Source organism: Anomaloglossus baeobatrachus, chromosome 8 (assembly GCF_048569485.1).
Source record: "Anomaloglossus baeobatrachus isolate aAnoBae1 chromosome 8, aAnoBae1.hap1, whole genome shotgun sequence".
NCBI classification, from domain to species: domain Eukaryota; kingdom Metazoa; phylum Chordata; class Amphibia; order Anura; family Aromobatidae; genus Anomaloglossus; species Anomaloglossus baeobatrachus.
Genome location: NC_134360.1, coordinates 112,345,971 through 112,370,158, shown reverse-complemented (window position 1 = coordinate 112,370,158; position 24,188 = coordinate 112,345,971). Strand labels below are relative to the sequence as shown.

Sequence of the window (24,188 nt, the reverse complement as noted above, 5' to 3'; positions counted from 1 at the left end):
CACGCGTATCGCCACTGTTCAGTGGCTTTCTCAAGGGCAAAGCATATTTGTTAGTGGCGATACGCGTGGGGATTTAACCCACTTATGGTCCACCACATCCACTTGTCCTGCCCTGGATTTTAGAGGTCTGCCTGTGTCCATACCTTGGAGGTTTGTTATGTTTATGTCCCGATTGCGACTCTTTGGCTATAGATCTTTTCAGGTAGATATTTCAGGCGTTTCTTAAGCCTGCTTTACACCTTACGATCCAGCATACAATATCGTATGCGATCGTAACCTCCCCCATCGTATGTGCGGCACGTTCAAATTGTTGAATGTGCCGCACAAACGATTAACCCCCGTCACACGTACTTACCCGTCCATACGACCTCGATGTGGGCGGCGAACGTCCACTTCCTGGTGTGGGAGGGACGTTCGGCATCACATCGACGTCACGCGTCAGCCGGCCAATAGAAGCGGAGGGGCGGAGCTGAGTGGGACGTAAACATCCCGCCCACCTCCTTCCTTCTGCTTTGCTGGCCGGGAGCCGCAGGACACAGGTAAGATCTGTTCATCGTTCCCGTGGTGTCACACACTGCGATGTGTGCTACCCCGGGTACGATGAAGAATCTGACGTTCAATTCTAGAGAAATAAACGATGTGCGTGCGATGAACGTATTACCGTTCAATCGCAATCGCACGTACCTGTCACACACTTCAATGTACCTTACGATGCCGGATGTGCGTCACTTACAACGTGACCCCGCCAACACATTGTAAGATACATTGCAGCATGTAACGCGGGCTTTAGATTCTAGTGCCACAGCGTGGTCAGCTGTTTGACTTCAGATACTGGGATGCCTTTCTAGCTGGGATACCTTACTTTGGCCTTTATTAGACCAGCCATTTTTTTTAGCCATTTTTTTTAGCCATTTTTTGCAAACCTCCTATGCATGGTTTGACCTCAGGGTTATATGGGACTTGTGTGTTGATTCGATTAGATGCTATTGAGTGTGTACCAAACAGTATTCCATTGATATGTGGGTTTTTACTCAAGTGTATTTATGTTTTTAAATGGTTTTAGATGTCCATTTTGTGTCACTTTTGTTGTTTGTATTTAATGCATGTGTGGTTTTGCCAATATATCAAATTTCAATAAAATTGTTTTTTATTGGTCATGTGGTGATCCCGTTTCATTAGGTACGCTTCCTTTTTTGTACAACACCACCGCCTGATTGTCGCAATGAAAGCAAACTTTGCGTCCGGATAACTGCGACCCCTACACCTCGACCGCCACAACAATCGGAAACAACTCCAGCAATGCCAAATTTTTAACCAGGCCACCGTGTCGCCAATTCTCTGGCTATCTCCCTGCACACCAATGGCCCTGATAAAATGTTCCAAAACCCGCCGACCCAGCTGCATCAGTATACAGCTGCAGCGCTTCATTGGGCACAACCTTTTTTAACCACAAAGCCTGGTCATTAGACCGCTGCAAGAAGACGTCCCAAACCAACAGTTCCTCCTTGATCCGCACAAAATGAGCTGATGATCTCACGCCTGCCGTAGCCGTCGCCAACCGCCTAGCAAACACACGCCCCATCGGCATAATTCTGCACGCAAAATTCAGCTTCCCGAGCAAAGACTGTACCACCTTAAGCCGTACCTTCTTTGCCGACATCATTGCCGCTACCTCATCCCGTAAATCCAAAACTTTTTCCTCAGGCAACCTACACTCCATTGCCATGGAATCGATTTCTATCCCCAAAAACCGCATTAACTACGCCGAACCCTCCGTTTTTTCCCGCGCCAAAGGGATACCAAAACAATCCGCCACTCTCTGCAAAGAAAACAACAAAACCGCACAAATCATGGAACCCGCCGGACCAACACAAAGAAAATCATCCAAATAATGAATAATCGAGGACAATCCGGACACATCCCGCACCACCCACTCAACAAATGAACTAAACGCCTCAAAGTACGAACACGAAATCGAACAACCCATCGGTAAACAATGATCCACATAAATCTTCCCACTCCAGCAGCAACCCAAGAGGTGTTGACTATCCGGGTGCACCGGCAACAAACGAAACGTCGATTCAACATCCCCTTCGCCATCAATGCTCCACGCCCTGCCGCCCTTACCAAATCCAGTGCTCTGTCAAACGATACGTAGTATACCACCGACAATTCCGGCGCAATGCCATCATTCACCAACGACCCCTCCGGGAACGATAGGTGATGAATAAGCCGAAATTTATTCGGCTCCTTTTTTTGGCACCACACCCAATGGAGAAACCACCAGATTGCAGCATGACAGACCCTCAAACGGCCCCCCCATCCTGCCCAACTCAACTTCCTTACCCAACTTCTCGCCCACAATCTGAGGGTGTTCCCTCGCCGAACGCAAATTCTGACACAACGGCGGCGACGCATCAACCACCGACGGGATATGAAAACCGTGCGAAAAACCAGACCGTAAAAGGGATGCCGCTTTCCCATCCGGGTATCTATTTAAAAACGGCACCATCGCCTCTATTTTCACCGGCGTCCTCCCTTTTTCCAGTCCCGTCCCCGGCCTTACCTCTCCCTTTCCTGAAACAATTGGACAGACTATGTCCTCCACCACAGCCGGAGAAGTCATGCTTTAAACGACAAGCTGCTCCAAAATTGCACTGGCCTTCGTTAAACTGCCAGCAAAATCCCATTTTCTGATTCCCCGGGGGCCCGACTCCCAATCCCCCAGCGCTTCCACGAAAAGGCTGTCTCAGAGCCGCCATCAACCGCATCCACAAGGAGATATCCTTATGGTCCCACCGCATGCCTGCCCACAAAGCCTTCCTCTGCCTAAACTGTTCATCGTATCGCAACCAGGCCAAGCCACTGTACGTCCTATAAGCCTCCCCAATTGCGTCCATATATCCAAACAAAGCCGATCAGTGCTCTGGCTCCTTCTCCCCGATCACACTTGCTAAAATTGCAAATGCCTGCAACCAATTGGAAAATCAACGAGGAATGAGCCTATAACGGCGTTTTTCTTCCTCCTCCTTTTCCTTCTTGGAATCACTTGGCTTTACCTTGTACTTTACACGTTGCGACATCGCTAGCATAAGCTAGCGATGTCCAGTGCGATAGCCCCCGTCGCACATGCGTTATCTGGTGATCGCTGCCGTAGCGAACATTATCGCTATGGCAGCTTCAAATGCGCATACCTTGTCGGCGACGTTGCGGTGACCGCCGAACAATCCCTGCTTCAAGGGAGAGGTGCGTTCAGCATCACCGCGACGTCACCGTGACGTCACTATGCGGCCGGCCAATAGACAGAACATCCCGCCCACCTTCTCCCTTCCGTATTGATGGTGGATGTAGGTAAGGAGATGTTTATCGCTCCTGTGGCTTCACACTCAGCGATGTGTGGAGCTGCAGGAGCGACAAACAACATCGTATCTGCAGCTGGAGCGACATTATGAAAATGAACGACGTGACACAGATTAGCGATTTTTGACTGTTTTACGCTCATTCATCATCGCTCCTAGGATTTACACATTGTGATGTCGCTACCGGCGCCGCATGTGCGTCACAACAACCGTGACCCCGACGATATAGCGGTAGCGATGTCGCAATGTGTAAAGTACCCCTAAGTTACATTTTTCCAGAGGCAGTAAGGAAAATATTTCCACGTACTCCCCTTTTCAAATCCTATCCCTCATCTCTCTCTTAAGGTGAGTGCCCAGCGGGCCCGCAAAGCATACATACACCTCGTTCTTAGCCCTGTCATCTAGACGCACCACCTCATCCTCCTTTTCCTTCTCTTTTTCCCACTACCACGCTATTCGCCATTGCTCCTTCCGGCACCCTCTAGCCGCTTACCGACGCTGCGCTGTCCGCTGCCGACCCCATCCATGCCGCCGGTGCCAGTGCCCCCCCTGGAATCTCATTAGCCGCTGCTAAACCCTGCAAAAGCCCCAGCAACTGACTAAAAATTGCCGATCCCTCCGGCGTGGTCGTGTCCGCAGCTGCCTCCCCGACATAACTATCCCGCGCCGCCAACAAAGCCGAAATCACGGCTAGCTCACCCGACCGCGACTCAGTAAATCCAGGAATAGGTGACTCAATGTCCTCCGCCTTCTGTTACTCCGAGTCGTCCCCAGATATTAGAGCTCCTTCCTCTTCCTCACTGGATCCATCCTCCGCCGTGCCAGTTCCTGAGGACGCAGCCAATGCGCCCCCTCCACCACGGCCACTCTCCTGAGCTGTCGCGTGGGCACTGGTGTCCTGGACCCACTGTTTCCTGCACGGTGACACCCCACAAGACCGTCTTGTCCCACGAGCTGCTGCCACCGACCTTGTTCTCTTCAGCGTAGACCGCCTCCTCTGGCTCAGATTACTCCCTGCCACTGCCTCCTGCCCTCTGGGGTTGACACACGCCTCATCCCGCTGGGTCCTCCCCCGCCCGAGGGAGACCGCTGCTGCCAGGCGCTGTGCGGAAGACCTAAGTGACCTGGCAGTTACCTCAGGGCTCCTGCCATCACTCCTGCTCCATGCTGCCTCTCGGGTATCCGGCTCCCGCCTGCCTGCACCGGCCTCCCCGCTGGCTGACTGCGCCCGGCCCCCCAGGCTGCCCGCGGGGGGTACTGCTGGTCTCCATCTCCCGCCGGGCACATTCCCGGGTGGAAGCCACTGCGACATGTTCCACCGCCCAAGGCCCGCCGCTGACAGCAGGCCCCAGGCTGGACACACCTCCTTTCTGAGCGCTGCTGGCCTCCATTCCTCGCCGGGCACACTCCCAACCATGAGCTGCCGCTAGCCTCTGCAACCCAGCCCGAGGCCCGAGACCGGCAGTAGGCCTCGGGCTGGACACGCCCCCTCTCTGGCCGCCGCTGGCCTCTGTCACACTGTGGGCACGCTCCCAGCCGGGAGCCGCCGCTGAGCTCTGTACTATAGCCCGAGGCCCGACACAGGAAGAAGGCCCTGGGCTGGACACGCCTCCTTCTTGGCCACCGCAGATTCCTCCTGACTGCCGGAGCAGATGACGGATGCTGCCAGAGGGTCCCGAGGGGGGTTCTCACTTCTCCTCCTTGCCCCCCTTGCACCCGGAGAGTACCTTCTCGGGGGCCTGGAACGCCGCCCGCGGCTAGAGTGGGAGCAAGGGGAAGGTGCCGATGGGAAAACCCCGGCAGCTCTGATGTGGGACTGCACTGCCTGCGCCCCGTGCACCACCATCGCCACTCGTATCAGCCGCTCCAAATCCTGCAGATCCGCCATGTCGTCTTCGTCCTGATCAGTCTCCGTCGGAAGTAACAAGGGAGGTAAGACACCTCCCCAGCTCCTTATATACCCCCCTCCTGGGACACCTTTTCCCAACCAATCCCATTCACCATCCCATAAACCACTAAACTCCTATTTCCTCTATTAACCCCATCACTCCTTCCCTTCCCTCTGGTCATGTCGCCCCTCCACCCTATGGGTTCCATGGCTTTCTAATTCACAAGTGATTATGGTCTGACAAGGAGACAGTTTTGGCCATGTTTATTACCTGGAATAGGAAGATTTAACATTCTGTATTTGCTATTAACAGGCACTAGAATCTATTTCCTTACTGTTAGACCATTAGAAATTTGCTTGAAGGGAAGCTGTCATGTCCAGAAATGCTATTTAACTGCAGACATGGGGTTAATCTGCAAGTAAATAGGATTAAAAACCTCTTAAGGCCCTGTTACATGCTACGACTTATCTGACGATATGTCGTCGGGGTCACGGTTTCCGTGACGCACTTCCATAGTCGTTAGCGACGTCGTTGCGTGTGACACCTACGTGCGACTCCGAACGATCGCAAATAGGGTGAAAATCGTTGATTGTTGACACGTCGTTCAGTTTCAAAATATTGTTCGTCGTTTGGAATGCAGCAGACATATTGCTACGTTTGACATCCTACCAACGTTGAACAACATCCACACGATGGCCTTGGTCAAACAATATATCGCTGAATGATTTAGCGTCATTTGTGAGATGTGTACATGTGACCGCTACAAAATGACCTATGAGCGATCTCTGCAAATCGTAATTACGATCTGGGCGTGTCACATCGCTAACGAGATCGCAAGCGATGTCGGTGCGTGTAACGGGGCCTTTAGGCTGCATTATTGGAACAATGGTAGCAGAGAGAAAATTAACTTTTATCCTCCCTGTTGCTGTTCAATTCCAGTCATTGGACCGTGCATGGAGTGGTTACAGGCACTTTACAGTAAGTGCGCTCTATCCAGTACTGTGATTGATAGTCTTCTCTACTATGTGTTTGTGTGGTGTGTATGGGCAGAGCAAGTTGTCAATCAAAGTGCTGGGAAATGATTACAGTGCGCTCACTGTGCAATGCCTGTAACCTTAACCTGATGATTGGAATTGAGTCGCTACAGGGAGGATAAAAGTTCAGGGATGGATATATCATTGGTGCACCCTGTGCAGCCGCACAGGAACCCAAGAGGTAAGAAGCCCATTTCCACCTTCAAAATTGGTGGAATTATGATGAAAATGGAAATATGAGTTATTGGACTGTAAAGGGCCTATATATTATTTTCGCTCAGGGTACCATCTGTGTCTGCTAGTGTAAAAGATAATATTCCCTCTGCTGTCACTGTTCCAATAAAGCAGCTTAACATGATTTTAATGGTATTTACCAGCAGATTAACCCTATATCTATAGACAAATAGCTTTTCTGGACATGACAGGTTCCCTTTAAAGAGGATATGGACAACGCCTTTATGGATTTGTTAATTTATAGCATTCTAATTACTTTATTGTGCCCTTTATCACTGCATTTACTGACTAATTAATATTAAACTTGTTTATTAATATATCGTATATTGCAGCCTAGAATATCAGTACATAGTGTTTGTCCAATGAATTACTTCTATGAAGCCCAAAGAAGAATATACATCTACTGTATAGCAATCATCCAAATAGGAACACACAGGTCTGGAAAACCCTGTTGTCTTTCTTCTGCAAGAATTGCCATTCCAGTCTTCTCAATGATGTTTCTTAATATATGAATGTCTCTAATCACGCTGCTGTCGATGGGATCAAGCCTGCAGCCTTCTCTTGCTACATTATCTTTCAAAATGATAATCCCATTGTCTTTTAAAGCATTTTTGCAGCGCAACAGAAACACTAGGAGATCCTTGTCGGTTAGGTAGCCTAAAAAATATAAGACAAGAAAACAGAAGCAAAATGTTAAAAGGGTAACATATCTAGTGAAGGTCTCTACTTCAAAGCCTACAACAGTTAAAGTGTTGATAGACCAGAAATTCCACAGTTCACTATAACATACTATACTATATAGTGTAGCGCCCCTGAAGCCATCAGGGAGCTACAAGGTACTGCATCCCCACCAGGATGCAGGGCCTACCCCCAGGGACCCAGAAGACCAGTGCCGGAAAGAACTAAACATTCCAGATAATCCCTGTTTTATCCCCAAATTCCCCCATAGACTGGTGCCAGACTAGGGTTGGAGCAAGTGGATGGCTACTTGAAGGTGGAGCCGATCCTGTCCACTAGACGACCAGGTGGGAGGGGCAGATAGTGGACAGTCAGTGAGAGAGTTGAGAGAGAGAGAGTCGTCGGTGATGGATGGAGGAAGAGAACGAGTGGAAGCACTGACAGGAGTGTGGCGGTGACCAGAGGGCCCAGGCGTTTGGTTGCCGGTGGAGTACGGTGGAACCATAGCATCAATGGGTACAGAATCCTAGGTCAGGCAAACGCTCCAGGCAGACCTGATAAAATCTGCACAGTGAGGGGACCATCAAGGACCTCACTGACCTTGAAGTTCGGGACTCAGTAGCAACGGGAGAACCGGGGAACAGGTCCAGAGACTCTGACCCCACAGGGTTCACGCTACCGTCATACGGAGTACCGTTGAGAGACTACAAGGATGGGACCCCCAGACGCTCCAAGCCATGGGGACCCACCAACCAAAGACAGGTGCAGGGGAGAGAAGCCACCAGGTCACTAAACAGGCACTGGAACAAAAGGGACCTGCGGTCAAGACCAGCCATCCTCGGGTGACCAGTTTCCATCTGACTGTGAGTAAAGGAACCAGTTACACTGCAACCCATTGTGTGGCCTACCTTCTTTCTACACCCATCCACATCACCTATCCTCTGGGGCCCGGCCCTACTTGCGGATGGTCTAACATCCAGGCTGCCACCAACACCAGCCCCAGTAATGAGAACTGTGAAGCGGCAGCTCCATCCACATAGCAGCAACCCGCAAGTGGCGTCATGTTATAAACTTTCATTTAATCTCCCCTATAAATATACCCCTTTTAAAAAGCGTCCCCAGGACATGGAACCGGGCAACGGCAACCAAGTGACATCTGCCCAACAATACATCGCCTGGGACCAAGTACACCATAGCCCTGGGCGACACAATAGTATCAGAAAAACTGGTTATTTTGATTACATGTAAGTTAAGTAAGTGAACTCCCACTACTTGGAGAAACTGTTCTTTACTGCCCAAGTCTCCAGAGTAAAATAAGAAAAGCTGACATGCAATCCCACATTGGCTCCATTCCAGTGATGTCGGCACTTGCAAAATATGGTTATGTCATGTGAGCGCTGCTACCCATTAGCGACATCTATTGAGATGCAGTTTTCACACCTCCCTTGGACAGCCAAGTTTTGCTCAAGGGAAGTATGAGTGAAGCAGCCCATCAGCAGCTTCTGACTGGCTGCAGTATTCACGTGACATAACATCATGTGAGTGCCAAAAGCCTGATGCTGGAGGTGAAAATAATCTTTTGTGACGCCCCTGCGGTAATCAGGTGTCACAAAAACAAGGTAACAACTCAGTCCTAGATTACTGTGCCAGTCAACACACACACACTAGCACACCAGGACACTTACACTCACAACCAGGTTGGGAGACCCCTTAGAGCCAGATGACAGGGCTGGGCACTGTGAAATAGCAGGCAGCCAACTGGGAAGAGGGAGACCAGACCTGGAGGAGGAGGCAGTGACCATGAAGTGTGGTGTGACGATGGGAAAGAGAGTTGAAAGTAGTTTGAAGTTCGAGGAGTGAGGAAGGAGTAAGAAAGCTGGCGGAGTAGTAAAAGGAAAGGTGTCAAGAGAGACCAAAGAATCTTGAGACACAGTAACAGTAGAAAGAAACCACCAAGAACTTGAGTAGAAACAACAGCCTTTCAGAGGTGATAAGTAGCTGCAGAGTGAGAGAGCAAGCTCCAAGGACAAAGGGACCCTTGGCAGTGGACATCCAGGACTCACAGTACTTTTGCACGCACGGGTTGCAGATCCCAGTGCAGCACCCTGGGATATGCTACCCCAGTGATCTGCAGGATCCTAAGGCTTTCTGGAACACCCTATGCTGACAACCCACACCTCACACACAGGTAGGGGCACATTCCCTGAGACCTGGGCGCAGCATGTAGAGGGTTAACAATGGTCAGGTGTGAGAACCAATCCCTTAGCTGTTAGCCTGGGAAAGGGGTGTGGCTTGTGGGAAGCAACAGGTGTTGCTAGGCAGAGTTGGCAGAGAGGAAAAATGACAGTTGAAAGGAGCCAGAGAGTGAGAGGGGTGTGAGGATTGTGAGGAGACCCCCAAAAGGCGACTAGGAGGTAGTAGCCTGAGGGTAGATAGATCCCAGGCACTACGCACGAGGGGGTACTGGACCCCAGAGTAGACAACAGCTCCAAGCGGTCTCCTGATCCAGCCGTGTGGTGACTTCCATGGTACCACACCACCCATAGGCTCAGAGACACAGCTTCATATATAGGACCCGGGAGACGGCACAGAGAAGTAGCCTACCCCACAAGGGACCGCGAGGCCTGTCATACTGGGCCCAGAAAGACAAAGGAGCGGAGCGCCGCAGGTCACCAACAGCTTCAGGCAAGGGGACCATCAGCTCTGCATGTGCACGGAGGGCTCAACTGGGACTCACGTCAGCACTGGGACAAAGGAAAGTCGGTTAACCAGCCGTGCCAAATTGCACTTGCAACATCAAGTGAGTAAATATCAGTTAATCTGCAAGAACTGTGTCGTGTCTATTACTGGTGAACCACAAGGCACAGCACACCTACATGGGATTTAAGCCCCTACTGGCGGAGGGTGCAAACACACTTGCTGCTATACCATCTGTCCCTAAAACCACAGCAGCGGCGGGACATCTTATTACCGCAACCCGCCAGTGGCGTCACAAGTGACATACACAATAACCCTGTTACCGAGCGCCCCCAGGTAACGGAACTGGGCACGGCCACCTGTGACGGTGATCCCCATTATCCACCACCCGGAACCGAGTATCCCAAGGGCCTGGGGTGTGGCAGCACTCTACAAATTGGTGTCACGAACAGGATACAAACTAGGCCCAGCAACCCTGGGTGCAGTGTGCCTTAAACCGTTTAAAATTGTATATAGACTTTTGTCGCCATTTTGCCTCAGTAAAAACTACTGCGACATCACTCTGGCTGTAAAAGAGCGCAAAGTTTGAAAAAGTACGCAGGAAAACCTGGCTCCGCCCCCCCCCCACAGGGAATCTTCAGAGAAGCCAAACACCGAGCAGCAGCCTGACTTCAGGAGCTCCTGAGCCGCTTGGGATCCCCATAGAGAAGGTTGCTGAAATTAACCAAGGGAGACTAAAATGGAAGCGCAAGAGAACGGAGACGCTGCCGGACCGAGTCGAAGCGCAGACGCTGTGGCGGTGGCACCGATCATGCCGCTCATGCTACCCTACCTCCCAGGCGCGACCTGGATGCCCCAGTACAATGGCAAATCGGATACCTTAGCCGGATTCAAAAAGAAAATAACTTCTTCAATGGACATGTATCCCTTAACCGGCAAGCAAAGGGCGTCCATTATACTGGGTCAGCTTAAAGGGGCAGCGGAGCTAGAAGCAGAAACTTGGTCAGATGCTGAACGCGAGTCAGTAACCACCATCTTTGACAAATTGAAACTTGCATTTGAGACCCGCACTGAGGCAGAACTGCGGATGGAGTTCTACAACTGCAGGCAGAAACCGCAGGATAACATCAGGGACTATGTCCTGAGACTCCAAGCAGCAATAAGGACATTAAAACATGTCGATCCTCTCAGTGCCAGAGAGGAAAACCGGATGCTAATGGAGCAGTTCATACAGGGCCTGTTGTCATCAGAGGACCGCAAGCAATTGCGCCTGTGGTCCCTTGAACATGCTGATGCGGACTTTGCAACTCTAAAAGACCGGGCTATCAAGGCGTTGCAGCCCCCGGCAACCTCAGACTCTACCCTGACGGTGCTACCTGCCAGTGTCCCTTCCTTGGAAGTGGAACCTGCCTCCTCTACTCCAGCAAAGGCCAATGGGCAGGTTGTGACCCCTAGTGCACCAGAGGACCTGCGTTACCAAGTGCAGCGACTCAGCGAGGACGTAGCAAAGATCCTCAAAGCCATGCAGCTTGGTCCAGAGCCCAAGCCACCAGACCGTATCCTGCTTGCTGACTGCCCTGAGGACGTCCCGTGGATGAGGAACCGGAGGAGTCCCCCACTGCGAGGAAGACCCACCGATCGCTATTGTTCTTCAGGACAACCCATCTGCCAGCATTTCGGTAAAACAGGCCATCTTGCAAGAAGGTGTCCTTTAAATATGCAACCCCTGGGGCCAAGGGCCAATCCCCAGGTGTAAGTCGACAAGGCCCAATGGAATGGCGTGACCGGTATGTGTCAGGACGTCCGATTCTGTCCATTACCTTGGACGGGATCCCCACTTCTGCATTGTTGGACACCGGTTCACAGGTAACCACCATTCCCTATGAGCTGTACTGCCGATTCTGGTGTGATGAAGAACTCACCCGACCTGATCCAAGCCTCACCATATATGCTGTAAATGGGTTACCGGTAGAGCAGATAGGATTTAAAGAAGTAACCATAAAGGTGGGGAGGGTGGAGCTTAGGGGTCAGGGATTGATTGTTGTTAAAACTGATGCAAATGATAGAAATCCCCATGTGATCATAGGTACCAATGTCATCGAAAATTGTTTGGGAGAAGTATTGTTCTTGCTCCAACAGATCGCCAAGACTGCCGATGCCAGGCAGAAGAGGGTCCTGCAGAAGGAGATTAAAGTCCTCTTGCTAAAACAACAGGTAAACCAGTCTGGTGGAGAACTGGGTAGTGTGCGGGTAATGGATTCTAACCCCATTGTGTTACCTCCAAGAAGTGAAATGATGGTGTGGTGTCGGGCATCCATAGGTCCTAGAGGGCGAGATTACCAGGCAGTGGTAGAGCCCGTGTACTCAGGGGACTGGTCCACAATCCTGACAGCCAGGGGGGTAGTCAATGTACACAAAGGGAGAGTTCCTGTACGTATATTAAATTGTGGGGACGAGGAAGCCAAATTGCCCAGGTACGCTACCATTAGTCAATTGTTTACCGTCACTGAAAATGCCATTCAAGCAGTAGAACCACTTGCCCCAACAGACCTGGAAGATGAGCAATTAGCAAATTGGTGCCAGGAACTCCATGTTGGCACCGACTCCACGCCTTCTTACCAGAAGCAAGGAGTATACCGGGTTGTGCAGGAATATGAACCAGTCTTCAGTAAGCATCCATTGGATTTCGGGAGAATTAAAGGGGTACAACACCATATCCCCACTGGGAACCATCCTCCCATCAGAGAGCGATACAGACCTGTACCACCAAAACACTATCAGAGGGCCAAAGAAATGCTACATGACATGAAGGAGGCTGGGGTTATCCGAGATAGTTGTAGCCCTTGGGCAGCTCCACTAGTCTTAGTCAGAAAAAAAGATGGCACCATGCGGATGTGTGTAGATTACAGGCAGATAAATCGCATTACACATAAGGATGCTTACCCATTACCCCGCATAGAAGAGTCACTAGCTGCACTCAAGACTGCTAACTACTTTTCCATCTTAGACCTTACTAGTGGGTATTGGCAGGTCTCTGTAGCAGAGGAAGACCGGGAGAAGACTGCGTTTGCCACCCCGATGGGCCTGTGCGAGTTCAACAGTATGCCGTTTGGACTCTGTAACGCACCTGGAACCTTCCAGCGCCTGATGGACTGTTGTCTGGGGCATCTGAACTTTGAAACTGTACTACTCTATTTAGATGACGTCATTGTGTTCTCCAAGTCCTACGAAGACCATCTGGAGCATCTGGCAGCGGTGTTTGAAGCACTATCCAAGTACGGCATGAAGCTGAAACCATCCAAGTGCCATCTCCTTAAACCCAAGGTTCAGTATCTGGGACACGTAGTCAGCGCTGAGGGAGTCGCGCCAGATTCAGACAAGATAACAGTCATCAAGAGCTGGCCAAGACCAACTACTATCAAAGAGGTACGTCAGTTCCTGGGCCTGGTAGGATACTACCGAAGATTCATCAAAGGTTACACCAAGATGGCTGCCCCCTTGCAAGACCTCCTGGTTGGTCAACCCAAGAAATGCAAGAAGTCTGATCCTCCATTCGAATGGGGCGAAAAAGAAGAAAGTTCCTTCAAACAAATGAAGTGGGCTCTGACGGGGGAAGAAATTCCTGCTTATCCAGACTACAACTTACCCTTTGTGCTGTACACAGATGCCAGCAACGTGGGATTAGGAGCAGTGTTGTCACAGGTCCAGAATGGGAGAGAGCGAGTAATTTCCTACGCTAGCAGGAAGCTTCGGCCTACTGAGAGAAATCTGGAAAATTACAGCACCTTCAAGTTGGAGTTGCTGGCCATGGTCTGGGCTATCACTGAGAGATTCAAGCACTATCTAGGAGCCACTAAGTTTACAGTCTTCACTGACAATAATCCTCTTACCCATCTAGACACAGCAAAGTTGGGCGCATTAGAACAACTCTGGGCAGCTCGGTTATCCAACTATGACTTTACCATCAAGTACAGAGCTGGACGTAAGAACTCAAATGCAGATGCGCTGTCAAGAATGCCCCATTTGCAAGAAGAGGGAGAAGACATAGGTGACCTAGAAGAAATAGAGTTACCTGCCTTCCATCGCAAGAGAACATGCCAATGTCAACAAACTGGTTCTAGACCAAAAGAGGCAACCTTGAAACCCTTATCACATTTTAGTTGGAAAGACACACAGGACAGTGATCCCGCTGTCAGCTTAATCAAGAGACTCGTAAGCCAAACTGATTCTCATCTTGCACCAGAGGCTCCACAAGAAGCCCAACATCTGTGGAAGAATAGGAATAAGTTGTTTATCTACCGGAGAACACTCTGTAGACGATTCATCAATCCAAAAACTTACGAGATGAGGTGGCAAGTGATAATACCAAAAAGAGATGTCCCAATAGTGTTAGAAGCGTACCACAACGACGCCGGGACACTTCGGTTGGAAGAAACTTGAGATATTGCTCCGTGAAAGATTCTACTGGGTTGGAATGAGATCTTCTATCGAAAACTGGTGTAGAAATTGTGGTCCATGTGCTTTAAGAAGAAAAGACAGAGATAGTCAAAGAGCACCACTGCAGCCTATTGTTACCAAACAACCTCTAGAACTAGTCACCTTAGACCATGTAAAGTTAACACCGAGTACCAAAGGTTATACTTATGCCCTTACCATTGTAGACCACTATTCAAGATTCCTTGTAGTAGTACCAGTCAAGGACCTAACAGCACAAACAGCAGCAAAAGCGTTTCAAGCCTACTTTTGCAGACCTCATGGTTATCCAGAGCAAGTAATTGCAGATCAAGGTCCAGCATTTGAAGCAGAAGTTTTTCAAGAGTTCTGTAATATGTATGGTTGTAAAAAGATTCGTACAACATCCTATCACCCTCAAGGAAATGGAATGTGTGAGAAAATGAATCAGATCGTCATTGATATGCTAAAGACCCTACCACTGGAAGATAGGAAGAAATGGCCAGAAAAATTGCCTGACCTAGTGGATATGTATAACAACATCCCCGTAGGGTCTACAAACTACACCCCAGCTTATCTTATGCGAGCAAGACCAGGAAGATTACCCGTCGATTTAGACCTGGGAGTCCTAAACCCTCAAGACCATCCACAAAGTGATTGGAATACAGCTCGTCAATCTCAATACAAGAAGGTTCAAGAATGTGTTGAAAGGAATTTAGACCAAAGTAGGGAAAAACAAGAAAGAGATTACAACAAAAACGCAAAAGCTGTACCTTTGACACCTGGAGAAAAGGTACTAAAAAGAAAAAGAAGACTTCACAAACTTGATGATCAATGGGAAGAAGAACCTTACATTGTCCAAACATCTAACTTTGACAACAAAAAAGTCTGTATTATTAGCAAAGATGAAGGAAAAACATCAACAGCTGTTTCTAGAGACCATTTAAAGAAATGCCCAGAACAGTTGGTGCCAAAAGAAAGTACAGAAAGAATTGTAAATCTACCTCAACCTGAGCCAAAGAAGAAAATGATCCATATTGTATTAGGAGATTTCCCAGAAGATTGGCCGCAATACAATGGAGCCATAGTCATACCTTGTATCACCTTTCCACAAGTACCAGAAGAACCTGTACCAAGACAAGAAGAACTTGTACCAGTACAAAAACCAGAAGAAATCTCAGGGGAAGTTGAACCAGAACGTTCTGCAAACATTGACCTTGTCAATACTACAGTAAGAGTAAGAACACGTAGATACTTACCAAGTCAACCTACCATACCATGTTTAGTGCAAAACACAGACAACATTGACACACCAGAGTTGCGTAGGTCAAACAGAAGCAACATTGGTCATCCCCCATCCAGACTAGGAGAGTGGGAATAATTAAATACGTATTAACTGTATGTAAAATGTAAATAATGTATATTAAGCATGTTGACCCTACAGAGACTGACCTGTATGGACTTTTGGGTCACTAACAACTGTTCATAATGTTTGTTTAAGAACTGTGCCTCCCTTTGGGAAGAATCCAGGTTATTCCCCATCCTTTGTTTTTATGGACCTAAGCCACCGGACTGGCGTGGCGTAAAAACATTTGTATATAGTTGCACACTTGGTGCTTTTCATTGGTATTACCCAGGAACTGAACTTTTGTTCCCAACACCCTAAAAGGAGAGCCGGAAGTTGCAGGGAGGGTCTGCAGCGGAGCAGGCTGAGACCCCCATCACCATCATAACTGGTGATGTGCTCCCTAGGACAGTCCCCACAGGGAACAGTCACCAGGATGTTCGGAGAGGTCCACCGGATAGTGGCCTCAGAGACTGTGGGCGGTGGGAAGAAAAGTGTACGGAGTACAAACCTGTTACAAATGTATATTTGTTATTTATTGCTGTTTTAAAAATAATATATATTTTGAAGATTTTCTTGTTTTGCAGCCCGCGGACGTGCTGGTCTTAACCAAGGGGGAATGCAGCACCCTGGCATATGCTACCCCAGTGATCTGCAGGATCCTAAGGCTTTCTGGAACACCCTATGCTGACAACCCACACCTCACACACAGGTAGGAGCACATTCCCTGAGACCTGGGCGCAGCATGTAAAGGGTTAACAGTGGTCAGGTGTGAGAACCAATCCCTTAACTGTTTGCCTGGGAAAGGGGTGTGGCTTGTGGGAAGCAACAGGTGTTGCTAGGCAGAGTTGGCAGAGAGGAAAAATGACAGTTGAAAGGAGCCAGAGAGTGAGAGGGGTGTGAGGATTGTGAGGAGACCCCCAAAAGGCGACTAGGAGGTAGTAGCCTAAGGGTAGATAGATCCCAGGCACTACGCATGAGGGGGTACTGGACCCCAGAGTAGACAACAGCTCCAAGCGGTCTGCTGATCCAGCCGTGTGTGGTGACTTCCAGGGTACCACACCACCCATAGGCTCAGAGACACAGCTTCATATATAGGACCCGGGAGTGGGCACAGAGAAGTAGCCTACCCCACAAGGGACCGCGAGGCCTGTCATACTGGGCCCAGAAAGACAAAGGAGCGGAGCGCCGCAGGTCACCAACAGCTTCAGGCAAGGGGACCATCAGCTCTGCATGTGCACGGAGGGCTCAACTGGGACTCATGTCAGCACTGGGACAAAGGAAAGTCGGTTAACCAGCCGTGCCAAATTGCACTTGCAACATCAAGTGAGTAAATATCAGTTAATCTGCAAGAACTGTGTCATGTCTATTACTAGTGAACCACAAGGCGCAGCACACCTACATGGGACTTAAGCCCCTACTGGCGGAGGGTGCAAACACACTTGCTGCTATACCATCTGTCCCTAAAACCACAGCAGCGGCGGGACATCTTATTACCGCAACCCGCCAGTGGCGTCACAAGTGGGGGGGCATTTTGGTGCTTTTGTTCTTTAATGTGGAGAAGGCCCCTTCTCCACATATTTATATGCTATTTCATTATTATTATATGGTCCGGCACTGAGGAATCATTTATCTCATTTGTGGGACATCTTAATAATAATAATCTTGGCCTCAGGCTGACATATGAAATAGGAGGTGATAAGATCCCATTTTTGGACATTTTTATCCAGAAGGATGCCAATGGACGGTTGAGGACGAATATTTACAGGAAACCTAATTCTACCAACAGCCTATTGCATTGGAAGAGTTTCCACCCAATCCCCTTGAAAAAAGGCATCCCCAAGGGGCAGTTCCTGCGAGTACGCAGGAACTGCTCCTTGGCAGAGGATTTTGACAAACAGTCAAGATTCCTGAGGAATAGATTTATCCAAAGAGGATATCCCTTGGGAACAATAAATGCGGCCTGTGAACACGCTTGGCAAAGTGAACGGACTAAACTGTTGGTACCAAGACAGAGGAATGAGGAAATTTTGAAGACTAGACTGATTGGTACATTTGACGATCAGAATGGAAAAGTGATGGGGATATTAAGAAATTATTGGGGGATTCTGGCCAATGACCCAGATATTGGTGAATCAATCACAAATACACCATCTGTGACCTACAGGAGGGGCCGAACAATAAGGGATCATGTTGTCCACAGTTTATACACTCCTCCACAGAAAACAGGGGCCTGGCTAGATCAGAGAGAAATGGGGACCTTCAGATGTGGGAAATGTTTCTTCTGTAGATACATCACTCCATCGAAGGAATTTACAAGTGTGAGCACAGGGAGGATATACAAAAATAGAAATTTTGCTAACTGTAGGACGGAGGGAGTGGTCTATTTGTGTACGTGCACATGTCCACTCAACTATGTTGGGAAAACTAAAAGACAACTTAGAATCAGGATTAGTGAACACCTAGGGGACGTGAGGAATAAAAGGGATACCCCCATTGCCCGCCATGTTAATGGCTGTCATGGCGGGGATGTGGGAGTTCTCTCCTTTAGGACCATTGAGACCATACCGGTCCCTGTGAGACGAGGAGACTGGGACAAAATAATTATCCAAAGGGAGACCCGGTGGATCTTTTGGTTGCGAACTATACATCCGGAGGGGCTTAATGAGCAATTGAGCTTTGTAAGCTTTATTTAATTTAGGACAAATGTATCCAGGAAACACATAAGAGTCCTTCTAATGGAAGGAGAGTGTTTAAAATGAGGCTATATATATATAACTAGCTAATAAAGGTACCATCTTACATACACGACTAAATCTCAAATGCAGATTATTTGCAGGGTAGACCAGTGGTCTGATTGGAAATGACTGTCTCCTCTAGAGTCCACCTTCATATTTTGTTCTGGGGAAGGATCAGGGAATGCATGGGTGCAAACTTAATGAACCGGTCAGGAGGGGTGCTGGGATCTTAAAGAGAGGGGTAAAAAACCAGGATATGTCTGAGGTCCCTGTATGATGTATAGGGATAATATAACATGGAGTATCTAATCAATTGTATACATAAATATAGAGTGGTTAATAAAGGCGCTAGAATTGACTGGGGTCTTTTGAAGACCATGAACGCATAATAAATATAACTCCCCCTGCAACATGGACATAGATTATCCTGTTATTATGCATTATGCGAAAACCGGAAGTAGGGCATCCTGACGCCGGTCGCAGAACATGTATAGACTTTTTGCCAGTACAGGAAGTGAGGCAGTCTGATGCCTTCCCACATAAGGACTGTGCGGTAATTGGAAGCCGGATATGACACCCCCGTACATGACGATAAGCGTCAGAGGGGAGGCATGGTAACGTCCCGGCTGTTAAGTATATGACAGCTCGAAACCAGAAACAGAGAAACCCCAGATGATACTGACCAATGAGATTGGCGCCGTATTATCGCGTGTCACATGTGGGCGGTACTGTTTGACGATTGACATTAGGCCCCATGAATAACGCCCCCTTCCCCCTGGATGACCGGCAATGAATGATAAACCGGAAATGAGGTAATATGACGCTGACAAGGAGGGGGATTTAAACTTGCCAGCGTTCAGTAATGTGCTAGGTGCCATTACCCTTGCACCATTGATGTGCGGCCGGCCTCTAGACCTATGCAGTGGGATATCTGAGTAAGTACCCTTTTGATATGGATTGTTGATCTGACCTGGATAATATGAGGGAGATGAGGAGGTGTTATTGGATTCTTATATTGTTTTACAGCTGACAATAACACCTCACTGAGGAATTATGTACTCATGGCCTAAATAAGAACATGCAGCCCCAGAAAATATTTTATCTTGAGTGAGTACTGGTTTTCACAAAATGGTCTGTTGTTTTTAAACTGATGAGAATGTGATGGACTTATGTATATATACTTTCAGTGAGAACAACATTACCTTATTAAAGGACTGAAGTACTAATTTTGGCCCTATGATAATGTGAGTAATGGCCTTATGTGGAATTGTTATATATGGACTCTTAAAATGGTGATTAGTCATCTAATATAGACATATTGATAATTTCAGTCTGTCATCTGTGCAACTGAGCCCTGAACAGCCCCTGATGAACCTCCGTTCTATTGTTGGTCCAGGAGGAGAAACGCGTTGGGCAGTGAGCTATGCCTAATGGCGAAGCAGTGGCGATTTGGCCACATCATTTACTGGTGAATTGTAAAGTTTGATACTAAAAACATGGACAGTGTCTTCTACTTGATGAACTGACTACGCTAATTATAAAAATGCTGAGATGTCTATCTAGAATATCCAGAAAATTTTAGATGTTACATCGAAAATACTATTTTTGAATGCCTGTATGGATGTATGAGAACCTCACGAAATATTACATAAGGCTCTCACAGAGATCAGCAGCACAAATAAGATTGTCAGTACAGGGGTAGAAGGGTCAGTCCACGTTGAGCAGGGGCGCCACTACGTTTATTTGTGTAGGGTGCCGACCCCTGCGGTCAGGAAGGGTTAAAATAGGGAATTTGCCCAGAATGCCCCCTGGAACAGTGATTTAATGTATCAAACTCACTCTGTTTTTAAATTGGTAGAAAAAAATATATATGTACACATATATATGAGAATCGGGTTTTAGCCGCGCTAAGAGACCACTATTTCCAGGTTGTAGTTTATATTAAGAAAACTCTTTCTTTATTACAATTGTAATAAATAAAGAGTTTTTTTAATATAAACTACAGCCTGGAAATAGTGGTCTCTTAGCGCGGCTAAAACCCGATTCTCATATATATGTGTACATATATATTTTTTTCTACCAAGTCTCCACGGGGCTGCTGCTGGGACCACGCGGACACTCATATGCTATACAAGGGGTTGTGACTGGCACAACCGCTCCAGGTGAGTGTATCTTTATATATCTTTGCACGGTTAATACCGGGTAAAACCCTATTTGCGCCTTTTTCCCCCTTTCAGCAGTTTTCTGTTTTTAAATTTGCACTTGTTGGTTTTTTGGAATAAAGCATTGAATTTTATGGTGGGGTTTGTTTTTTGAGGTATACCTGGTTTAAAGACCCCCCTAAACATTTTTCTAAGGTTTCTAGACATACAAAATAACCCTGTTACCGAGCGCCCCCAGGTAACGGAACCGTGACGGTGACGTGACGTGACGGTGATCCCCATTATCCACCACCCGGAACCGAGTATTCCAAGGGCCTGGGGTGTGGCAGCGCTCTACAAATTGGCGTCACGAACAGGATACAAACTATGCCCAGCAACCCTGGGTGCAGTGTGCCTTAAACCGTTTAAAATTGTATATAGACTTTTGTCGCCATTTTTCCTCAGTAAAAACTACTGCGCCATCACTCTGGCTGTAAAAGAGCGCAAAGTTTGAAAAAGTGCGCAGGAAAACCTGGCTCCGCCCCCCCACAGGGAATCTGCAGAGAAGCCAAACACCGAGCAGCAGCCTGACTTCAGGAGCTCCTGAGCCGCTCGGGATCCCCATAGAGAAGGTTGCTGAAATTAACCAAGGGGGACTAAAATGGAAGCGCAAGAGAACGGAGACGCTGCCGGACCGAGTCGGAGCGCAGACGCTGTGGCGGTGGCACCGATCATGCCGCTCATGCTACCCTACCTCCCAGGCGCGACCTGGATGCCCCAGTACAATGGCAAATCGGATAACTTAGCCGGATTCAAAAAGAAAATAACTTCTTCAATGGACATGTATCCCTTAACCGGCAAGCAAAGGGCGTCCATTATACTGGGTCAGCTTAAAGGGGCAGCGGAGCTAGAAGCAGAAACTTGGTCAGATGCTGAACGCGAGTCAGTAACCACCATCTTTGACAAATTGAAACTTGCATTTGAGACCCGCACTGAAGCAGAAACCGCAGGATAACATCAGGGACTATGTCCTGAGACTCCAAGCAGCAATAAGGACATTAAAACATGTCGATCCTCTCAGTGCCAGAGAGGAAAACCGGATGCTAATGGAGCAGTTCATACAGGGCCTGTTGTCATCAGAGGACCGCAAGCAATTGCGCCTGTGGTCCCTTGAACATGCTGATGCGGACTTTGCAACTCTAAAAGACCGGGCTATCAAGGCGTTGCAGCCCCCGGCAACCTCAGACTCTACCCTGACGGTGCTACCTGCCAGTGTCCCTTCCTTGGAAGTGGAACCTGCCTCCTCTACTCCAGCAAAGGCCAATGGGCAGGTTGTGACCCCTAGTGCACCAGAGGACCTACGTTACCAAGTGCAGCGACTCAGCGAGGACGTAGCAAAGATCCTCAAAGCCATGCAGCTTGGTCCAGAGCCCAAGCCACCAGACCGTATCCTGCTTGCTGACTGCCCTGAGGACGTCCCATGGATGAGGAACCGGAGGAGTCCCCCACTGCGAGGAAGACCCACCGATCGCTATTGTTCTTCAGGACAACCCATCTGCCGGCATTGCGGTAAAACAGGCCATCTTGCAAGAAGGTGTCCTTTAAATATGCAACCCCTGGGGCCAAGGGCCAATCCCCAGGTGTAAGTCGACAAGGCCCAATGGAATGGCGTGACCGGTATGTGGGAGGACGTCCAATTCTGTCCATTATCTTGGACGGGATCCCCACTTCTGCATTGTTGGACACCGGTTCACAGGTAACCACCATTCCCTATGAGCTGTACTGCCGATTCTGGTGTGATGAAGAACTCACCCGACCTGATCCAAGCCTCACCATATATGCTGTAAACGGGTTACCGGTAGAGCGGATAGAATTTAAAGAAGTAACCATAAAGGTGGGGAGGGTGGAGCTTAGGGGTCAGGGATTGATTGTTGTTAAAACTGATGCAAATGATAGAAATCCCCATGTGATCATAGGTACCAATGTCATCGAAAATTGTTTGGGAGAAGTATTGTTCTTGCTCCAACAGATCGCCAAGACTGCCGATGCCAGGCAGAAGAGGGTCCTGCAGAAGGAGATTAAAGTCCTCTTGCTAAAACAACAGGTAAACCAGTCTGGTGGAGAACTGGGTAGTGTGCGGGTAATGGATTCTAACCCCATTGTGTTACCTCCAAGAAGTGAAATGATGGTGTGGTGTCGGGCATCCATAGGTCCTAGAGGGCGAGATTACCAGGCAGTGGTAGAGCCCGTGTACTCAGGGGACTGGTCCACAATCCTGACAGCCAGGGGGGTAGTCAATGTACACAAAGGGAGAGTTCCTGTACGTATATTAAATTGTGGGGACGAGGAAGCCAAATTGCCCAGGTACGCTACCATTAGTAAATTGTTTACCGTCACTGAAAATGCCATTCAAGCAGTAGAACCACTTGCCCCAACAGACCTGGAAGATGAGCAATTAGCAAATTGGTGCCAGGAACTCCATGTTGGCACCAACTCCACGCCTTCTTACCAGAAGCAAGGAGTATACCGGGTTGTGCAGGAATATGAACCAGTCTTCAGTAAGCATCCATTGGATTTCGGGAGAATTAAAGGGGTACAACACCATATCCCCACTGGGAACCATCCTCCCATCAGAGAGCGATACAGACCTGTACCACCAAAACACTATCAGAGGGCCAAAGAAATGCTACATGACATGAAGGAGGCTGGGGTTATCCGAGATAGTTGTAGCCCTTGGGCAGCTCCACTAGTCTTAGTCAGAAAAAAAGATGGCACCATGCGGATGTGTGTAGATTACAGGCAGATAAATCGCATTACACATAAGGATGCTTACCCATTACCCCGCATAGAAGAGTCACTAGCTGCACTCAAGACTGCTAACTACTTTTCCATCTTAGACCTTACTAGTGGGTATTGGCAGGTCTCTGTAGCAGAGGAAGACCGGGAGAAGACTGCGTTTGCCACCCCGATGGGCCTATGCGAGTTCAACAGTATGCCGTTTGGACTCTGTAACGCACCTGGAACCTTCCAGCGCCTGATGGACTGTTGTCTGGGGCATCTGAACTTTGAAACTGTACTACTCTATTTAGATGACGTCATTGTGTTCTCCAAGTCCTACGAAGACCATCTGGAGCATCTGGCAGCGGTGTTTGAAGCACTATCCAAGTACGGCATGAAGCTGAAACCATCCAAGTGCCATCTCCTTAAACCCAAGGTTCAGTATCTGGGACACGAAGTCAGCGCTGAGGGAGTCGCGCCAGATTCAGACAAGATAACAGTCATCAAGAGCTGGCCAAGACCAACTACTATCAAAGAGGTACGTCAGTTCCTGGGCCTGGTAGGATACTACCGAAGATTCATCAAAGGTTACACCAAGATGGCTGCCCCCTTGCAAGACCTCCTGGTTGGTCAACCCAAGAAAGGCAAGAAGTCTGATCCTCCATTCGAATGGGGCGAAAAAGAAGAAAGTTCCTTCAAACAAATGAAGTGGGCTCTGACGGGGGAAGAAATTCCTGCTTATCCAGATTACAACTTATCCTTTGTGCTGTACACAGATGCCAGCAACGTGGGATTAGGAGCAGTGTTGTCACAGGTCCAGAATGGGAGAGAGCGAGTAATTTC

At 48.6% G+C, this 24,188-nt stretch overlaps 1 protein-coding gene across 1 annotated transcript in view; it reads right to left on the bottom strand.

The window, feature by feature from the left end:
• Positions 1-1,183: 1,183 nt before the first annotated feature.
• Positions 1,184-24,188, bottom strand: part of NTMT2 (N-terminal Xaa-Pro-Lys N-methyltransferase 2) — a 934,068-nt gene continuing 911,063 nt past the window's right edge. Inside the window, exon 4 of the mRNA XM_075321950.1 lies at positions 1,184-7,173. Within this exon, the coding sequence (XP_075178065.1) occupies positions 6,917-7,173 (257 nt within the window). The 3' untranslated portion in view covers positions 1,184-6,916. The remainder of the gene's footprint in view (positions 7,174-24,188) is intronic.